The 7,600-nt window shown below is 52.1% G+C and overlaps 4 protein-coding genes across 5 annotated transcripts; all 4 read right to left on the bottom strand.

The window, feature by feature from the left end:
* Positions 1-96: 96 nt before the first annotated feature.
* On the bottom strand, positions 97-800 carry H310_01219 (hypothetical protein; the record flags this gene model as incomplete). The annotated part of the gene is made up of 2 exons (XM_008864275.1): positions 97-172; positions 229-800. 2 exons carry the CDS (start codon positions 798-800, stop codon positions 97-99), a joined length of 648 nt encoding a protein of 215 aa, XP_008862497.1.
* Positions 801-1,180: 380 nt separating this feature from the next.
* On the bottom strand, positions 1,181-3,071 carry H310_01218. Of its 2 annotated transcripts, XM_008864273.1 has the most exons (5): positions 2,652-3,071; positions 2,372-2,602; positions 2,155-2,323; positions 1,705-2,102; positions 1,181-1,659 (listed from the first exon to the last, which is right to left on the bottom strand). In XM_008864273.1, the coding sequence occupies exons 1-5, from the start codon at positions 3,063-3,065 to the stop codon at positions 1,351-1,353; spliced, it is 1,521 nt and encodes a 506-aa protein (XP_008862495.1). In that variant the 5' UTR covers positions 3,066-3,071; the 3' UTR covers positions 1,181-1,350. The 2 variants fall into 2 exon arrangements, with proteins under 2 accessions (XP_008862495.1, XP_008862496.1); XM_008864274.1 differs by having other exon boundaries at positions 1,181-2,102.
* Positions 3,072-3,313: 242 nt separating this feature from the next.
* H310_01217 (hypothetical protein) lies at positions 3,314-5,049 on the bottom strand (the record flags this gene model as incomplete). Its single annotated transcript, XM_008864272.1, has 5 exons — positions 3,314-3,619; positions 3,668-4,068; positions 4,115-4,289; positions 4,342-4,572; positions 4,627-5,049. The coding sequence occupies 5 exons, from the start codon at positions 5,047-5,049 to the stop codon at positions 3,314-3,316; spliced, it is 1,536 nt and encodes a 511-aa protein (XP_008862494.1).
* A 292-nt stretch (positions 5,050-5,341) lies between these two features.
* Positions 5,342-7,361, bottom strand: H310_01216 (hypothetical protein). The gene is made up of 8 exons (XM_008864271.1): positions 7,263-7,361; positions 6,705-7,217; positions 6,542-6,655; positions 6,188-6,493; positions 5,971-6,131; positions 5,768-5,906; positions 5,624-5,719; positions 5,342-5,571 (listed from the first exon to the last, which is right to left on the bottom strand). Exons 1-8 carry the CDS (start codon positions 7,281-7,283, stop codon positions 5,461-5,463), a joined length of 1,461 nt encoding a protein of 486 aa, XP_008862493.1. The 5' UTR covers positions 7,284-7,361; the 3' UTR covers positions 5,342-5,460.
* Between the last annotated feature and the right edge of the window lie 239 nt (positions 7,362-7,600).

Here is a 7,600-nt window from a genome sequence, read left to right as displayed (position 1 = left end):
TTGTCCCGCGGTTTGACATCACCATTGACAGAGTTGCCAGTGCGTCGCAAACTACCGTCTGAGAGAAAGCTGTCGTTGCCAGAGTAGCTCGCGACTTCACCTTCCCGAAAACTCGATGGAACGTTGCCCCAAACGTCTGTATGGACAGACTTTTGCCGGGTGCCTTCGACCACTACAGCAGCAGCACCCAGATTCGCAGTCGAACGGTCGGACGTAGGGTGATCCAACTTGACGGGGAGACTTGCCACGGCGGCGGAAGACTCGGTCGTAGGGGGAGGGGGATTGTTTGAGTATGGATTGTACTGGGTAGATTGCGCAGTAGTTGTGGGTTGCTTGTACGACTCTTCGTCGTCGTCATCTTCTTCATTCTGTCTCGTCATGCGCAAGACGAGGAGGGCGACAACACCAATGACAATTGCCGCCCCAACGCCGATGCCTGCGTACATGATCCATCCAGTTCCAGTGCCAGAGTCTGGAGTCGTCACAGGTTGCGTTGTGGTGTTTTCTAACGCTGAGGTGGCAACTGGAGTAGTAGTGGGAGTGGGCTTTGCAGTGGCCTTTGTCGTTGTTGGGGCCAACGACGTTGTGTTGGTGACTTTGGACGTAGTAGGACTTAATGTGGTTTTGCTGGGTTTTGCCGTGGTGGTCGGCGCATCTGTAGTTTCGACTGGAGGTTCTTCAGGGTCGTCGGGGTCCGTCCAAGGCTTATCGCATTTCTGGTCGCCAATACCGAGGACCGAGCAAAAGCTAAAAGTCGGGGCCGTGCATCGCACAGTTTTCCCGCCGTCGCTAAAAGACATGCAGACGGGGCACTTTTCAAACTTTCGGTCGCAGGTCGCTTCGTTGTCTTTTGTGCAAAACCTCGACAGGCATACATCCGTCGCTGCTGGGGACGCACCTGCAATGAAAGCACTTCAGAGCAGTGCTCTTGATGAGAATTCGTACATGTCATGGTTACCACGGTCGCCGCCATCGCCATCACACCGGCGTGCTTCATGGTGGTGGATGGAGGAGAGAAATTGGGTTTGGACTAGCGAGTGTCAAACGGAGGAAGCCAGTGTGGTAAAAACTTCCAATTTTCACGACCAATTGCATACAAACCGCAAGATTGAAATCGTTACGTAGTTCCAGTGGAATACACAAAAATATGAAGGATAAAAGGCAAAAATAAAAACGATTTCTCCAAACAACGTTGCGACGTCAACACCGACTTAGGATTGCCACTTCCGCCGACGTGTGGCGTGAATTGGGCGATTTGTTGCACAGGTAGCTCACCACCTACTACCAATCTCCTCCTATTCTACTTTGTTGGGCTGGTCGCAAATGAACCGTTGTTTCAATGGGTTGATATTAATTGCATTCATGCCAGCCGAGTGCTTGTAAGGCATCCCCAACTGTGTAGAGAGAACCCGTGACGAGAACTCGGTCGCCCGCTGAAGCATTTCCACGTATCCACTCAACGGCGTGCGTCATGGTCGACACCACCACGGGAGTCGAGTCTTGTCTCCGCGAAGCTTTCAATCGCGACCAAACAGTCGCACACACGGATTGCCACGTCAAATCAACACGAAGTGGCGACGAATTTGTCTTCAGTTGAGGATGTTGCTCGCCGCGCAGGTCGATCGTTGCCGTCTTAAGCACGTCTTCCACTGTGGGTATCTACCCATACGATCAGCGTCTTTTCGAAGCATACAATGCGCGTACCCTACAATTACTTTGACGGGCACATTTCGTCGCACAAAAGACAACATTATCAAATCGAGCGGCAAGCAATGGTTGGAAAAGCGAGACGATGTCTCGCTCGTGATGGCAGTTGAAGATGAGGGTCGTTCGCTTCGATGGATCGTCGCAGCAGCTTTCAAACCATGCCACGCAGCACGACACGCTCAATGGCGTGTGCGCACCATCCAGGTGGAAGATAGCTCCAGACACAGAGTCCACTATGTTCTGTGCCCGACCTGGCCAAGACGTGGCTTGAAGCCCTTTCAAGACTATGGGAGTTATCGCTTCGTTCAGCGGTGGAATCGGCTTGCCGGCTTTTACAGCTAGCCACGTGGATGACAACGCCACCGCCAGGCTCGCATTGATATGTTGATATTGCCCTAACGACACATGTTCAATAGATTACGAGAAGAATATGTATGGGGAATGTACCTTGCAACATGAACTTTGTCGCTTGAACAGGGAGGTTGAACGAAGTCAATGGTGGCACCACAACCAACGGGCTTGGCTCAGCTGCCGCACAGGCGGCCAGAGCTTGTGCCGCCTCTGGCGCCTGAGCAATCGTAAAGACTGGTACGCCTGCTTTGATGATGCCCGCTTTCTAAGGATTCGAATGTAGAGCAGTCTGTAGGGGGAATCACCATCCAACCTCTCGTGCGATCTTGTCGAGTGTGCTCCCGAGAATGCGCGTATGGTCGTAGTCCAAGGCCGTGATGCCGCACACAACGGGCTTTTCAATCACATTCGTTGCATCCAAACGACCTCCTAGTCCGACTTCCAAGATTGCCACATCGACTCGCTCGTCCACGAACATTCGCAGAGCCATTAGCGTGAGCATGGTGAAATAGTTTGGAATGCGAGGGTAGGATCCCAGGTCGTTCTAGATGGTCGACTTAGTTGTTGCATCAGAATAGTATCAAGACATGTACCTTCGAAGCTTCCAGTGCATCCCAGAGGGTCCAAAAGGTGTCGACAAAGAGATCGTCCGATACCGGTGTGCCATTAATGCGAAACCGTTCGTTGGGATGGATGAGATGTGGTGAAGTGAATAGACCAGTCCTCGACCCGTGAGCGCGCAAAATGCTCTCGGTGAATGCACACGTCGACCCTTTTCCCTTGGTACCAGCCACATGCACAACCGACAGAGTCGACGCATCAACTTGTGTCCGTTTCATGTAGTGTCGCATCATGGCATTGGCAGTGTCGCGCGTCCACGCGCCCGCTGCCGGTACGATGTTGCCCGGGCTGTTGGGCATGCTGAGGAGAATCTTCATGGTGCCGTCGATACCACTTTGACGGAATGCCGCGATGTCGGCGGACGTGTACTCTTCCAGCCGTGGCATGTCGAATGAAAAGGTGAAAAATGATGCATTCAACAACATTCGCTCTGCCCATTGGCTACATTTTAGCCAATCAATCGTAGTGATCTAATCATACTGCTATCAGGATTTTGATTGGTGCAATGGGCCGTCATTGACTTTGATTGGGCTTGTGACGTGGCATTCCGAGCGGCCACTGCGATGGTCGGTCATTCTAATCATGGCCATTCATCAAGATATGCTCCATGTATGGTACACTGCAGTCAAGTCGATTACTCAGTCCAGTTGAGGGCACTCAGCGTGTCCCCCACGTTATACAACGACCCTGTGACTAGCACTTTCGTGTTGGGTGGGGCATTCGCTCGAATCCACTCGAGCGTCGCTTCCACCGACGTAAACAGTGAGGTCTTCGTCACTTGATCGTGCAGCTGATTCAGAATCGCCCAAGTCTTTTCGCAAACGTGTTGCCAGTGCATGCGATCCTCGCGCGGAGGGAACGTGTCTGTGTTGAACGCGTCAGCTGGCAAGCCAGAAATGTCGAGGTTGGCCTTGAGGAGCGCTTCCTGAACACTTGGAATCTACGAAAGAGGTCGGGAGGACGTCACATGATCGCTCATATCGCGTACCTTGACGATACTAGGACGGCAAGATCGCGACGGGCAAAACACGACATGGTCGAAACGAAGTGCAAGCAGTGGAAGAAACAATTTGACGACGTCGCGTTCGTGGTGGCAGTTGAAGATTAACACGCGGTTGTCCGTGAGTGTCGCTTGACAACACGACTCAAACCATTGCGCACAGCACTCAATGCTGAGAGGGGTATGCGCACCGTCCAGGTGAAACACCGTCGGCGACAGAGGATCCACCATGGTTTGCGACCGCCCTGGCCAGAAAGCCAGCTTTAGGCCTTGCAACACTGTAGGCGTGATCATGCCGTCGAACGGCGGCAGGGGGGCTCCATGCCTGGCAGAGAGCCACGTCGACGCTAGTACAACAGCAAGAGCAGCATTTACGTGCTGGTATTGTCCTACACCAAGCTGTAAGTTTGTGAACTGTAAACAAATTGAATGCACCGTGCATTCCCAACGAATGATTGAGGTCGTGAGTCGAAATGTTAAACTCGGAGAGTGGAGGAACCACCACCAACGAAGCTTCACGCTCGTCAGCGCATTTGACCAGCATTTGGGCGGCCAGCACTGGCTGGGCAACCGTGTACACCGGCACGTTGGCTTTCATAATGCCAGCTTTCTATACACACCAAAGTGGTAGTGAGACTGGTACCGCGGCAAGTTCAATTCACCTCACGCGCAATTTTGTCGATGGTGCCGCCCAAAACTCGGGTGTGGTCCAAGTCCAACGTCGTGATGCCACATACGACGGGGTGTTTAATAACATTCGTCGCATCCAAGCGGCCGCCAAGACCCACTTCCAAGATTACAACGTCAACACCTTCTTCTTGGAACATTCGCAGTGCCATCAGCGTAAAAAAACGGAAGAAGTTTGCCATAGGAGGGAAAATGCCCGCCTCGCTCTGAAGTAACAACGACTGAAATGAGAACGCATGCACTTTCCTGGACTGTCGTACCGTTGTTGCAGTGAGACCATCCCAAATAGCCCAAAAATTGGACAAGAAGAGAGCTTCACTGATAGGTTTGCCGTTGATGCGGAATCGCTCAGTCGAATGGATTAAGTGCGGAGAAGTAAACATTCCCGTCTTCGCCCCATGCGCTCGCAGAATACTCTCAGTAAATGCGCACGTCGACCCTTTACCTTTTGTGCCCGCAACATGCACGATGGACAATCGTGACGTGTCCATGTGGAGGCGCTTGAGATACGACTCCATCATTTCCACGGCAAGTTCCCGTGAGTCTCCCGGGCCAGTGTAGGACGGTCGTCCTGGCATGCCAAGGAGAATATCCATGGCGCCATCGATCCCCAGGGACCGATAGTGGGCGACTTCATCTCTCGTGTAGTCGCGCACATTGGCGCCGTGGGGTCCCCCTGTCATGCGTTGCCGTGGATTCCAAGTGACCACCCAGATTTTCCAGCCGTCGTGCTTCATCCAATGGGGGAACAGGTGTTTCTACGACGACTCTGATTGGTCCATCCGATATTCTACGGTTTTGATTGGGCATTGAAACGGCACGAATGCACATTGGTCACATGAGGTGTCAGCGCGAGTTGAATGAGACCTGGGAGGCCATGACATCGAGAATGGTCCCATCAGTGTGGGTTTGAGCGAGGAACGACAGCAGCCGAGGAGAAAAAGAACCGTGTTATTCGCGCGGAACGTAGGATGAAGAAGATGGGGGAGTTGCTGTCGGATGGTGTGTGTCCACTGGGTAAGTTACTAGTACATTGAAAGCCGAAATGCAATGTGCAACGAAGTGCTGGATAACTTCAAATAAAATCGCGACTATTAGGCGGAATGGGCATTGTTGCGCGAGAAAGCGATCTTCAATTTCTTGTCGGCAAACTCCGAGTTATGCGCAGCTGCAAGCATGTTGGTGGCGCTCTCGATGGATGGAAACTACAGCAATCGAAAGCTGTGACGTTGCAAACATCACAGTCGAGTCACGTACCTCGGCCAGCAATTGCGGATGGCCTTTGGCGTTTTCAAACACTTTCAACTTGACGCGGTCCATGCGTCCGAATTGACGCAAGTGCTCGGTCAAGTCCTGTTGTATAATGTCAACGACTCCCCTTTCGTCTCCGGATCAACTCACCTCTATCTCAAATCCTTCGACAAGGTTTGAAATGTGGATCACTTTCGTGGGACTGTAAACATGCTTGGTGTAGTTGGCAAATTTCCCCGTGAAGCGGTTCACGGACAGAGAGTATTCCTTCGCCGTCACGCTATCGTCTCTAATCATATGCACTTTCGTGAGCTTACTGTATGCTGACATGCATATTCAAGTGGGCTTCGTACTCCTCGTCATCGTCCGCGGAACCGGCCCGGGATGCGGCAATGATGTAGCGGTGCTTGGAGAAGCGGATTTCAAGCGATCTGCCTTCGAAGACGAACCCACGGAGATGGGTCAGCGCTGACTCAGATGACGCCTCGTTCACAAACTGAATCAAGGCGTGGTCCTAATGGAATGCATTTGGGTGGTGACCTCATGCCCAAGCCCGAAAGAAGTGGTTACCGTTTTCGAATGCAACTTTTTGACACGTGTGATGTTGCCATAACACGAAAACAAATTGAACAGTTGGTCGCATGACACGGTTTCCTTCAAATTGCACACGAGCAGCACCGGCGAAAAAGCATCCTGGCCATCGCCTGCGCCATGCAGCTTTTGCACGGTGTTAACTGAAACATTCCCATTCGGAGGGTTGAACGGCAAAGAGATCGTGGACTGCGGCGCGTTGATCGCAGTGTCCATCACAGGTACAGGTAAATTTGGGTTGGTGAAATCGCGGGTCTTGAGGCTGTTCTCCTTGACGGACAATTCCTACAGGATACCTCCGCGTTATCTTCAGGCGTGAATAGAGTCTCGTACCGAAAGATTAGAATAACTAATCACCATGAAGCAGCAGTCCGGGTAGATGGCCTCGCCGTCGAGCTTACTCTTGGCCGTCACAGCATCGGGGACGTGGACAAATTGCACCAAGCACTTTATGCGACCTGTCAGGTATTGCAGGTGTTCGCACGGAGAAACGTACCTGCAGCCCGACAGGTTTCATGAAGATGACGACTTTCTCAACTTGCCCGTACACGTTGAACACCTTACCAATCAAGTCCGTCGTGATGGGATACAACGGGTTTTGCACCGTCACCAACAAGATTCGATTCTGGGCTACGTCAACATGGTTGCGGGCGTTGTGCTTGTTATAGGTTCGCGGCTGATGTTGCTGGGGAACAGCGGGGGGTGTCGCAGCGCTGCCTTGGCCACGCAACTCCTGGTTCTTCGAGTACGAAATCGACACGGCCAGTCCAAACAGGACGGCAGGTTCGTCATTGCTCGCGTCATGGGCAGCAATGGCATCGTCCACGTTTGACATCTGGACGAGAGCATTTTGGGTGTTCTTGGAGTCGGTGGAAGGGGAGGTGTGAATGTATTTCTTGCGGAGGAGAATGACTTTGTCGACGTCGCCGTAATGTTCGAGAAATTGTTCAATGTCGGCGTTCGTCGCCTGAGGGGCCAAGTTTTCGAGAAAGAGCACACGGGAGGGTTCCTACAATGGGCAAAGTTTGCGATCGAGAGGATTTCGTGGTCGTACGGCGTGGGCTTGAGTTGACATGGCAAGGAGTCAGGAAGGAAGTTGCGCGAGGATGAAGTTGGCGAGTGGCTTCTTTGGACTGCTCTCTGGTAAAATTCCTCCCGAATTGAAAAATTTCACCACTCATAATACAAACTTCGAGTGTTAAAATCACTTTTCTGAAAAATTATCGAATTGTATATCGGTATTTTTTTGGGAGCGTTGCTCAATCCTACTTTCCACGTGTCAGAGTGCCATGTGGAGATGGATGGAGTCGTCGTTTTTCGAGGTCCAGTGTCGCCGTCTAAAATGCACAGGGATGAAATTTGCCTGCGTGACTGATCTCGAGAGGCCTCCAA

The sequence above is a fragment of the Aphanomyces invadans genome (genome assembly GCF_000520115.1).
Source record: "Aphanomyces invadans strain NJM9701 unplaced genomic scaffold supercont1.2, whole genome shotgun sequence".
Taxonomy (NCBI): domain Eukaryota; phylum Oomycota; class Saprolegniomycetes; order Saprolegniales; family Verrucalvaceae; genus Aphanomyces; species Aphanomyces invadans.
Note: the sequence above shows the minus strand (reverse complement) of the source record. Positions and strands in the feature narration are given on the sequence as shown.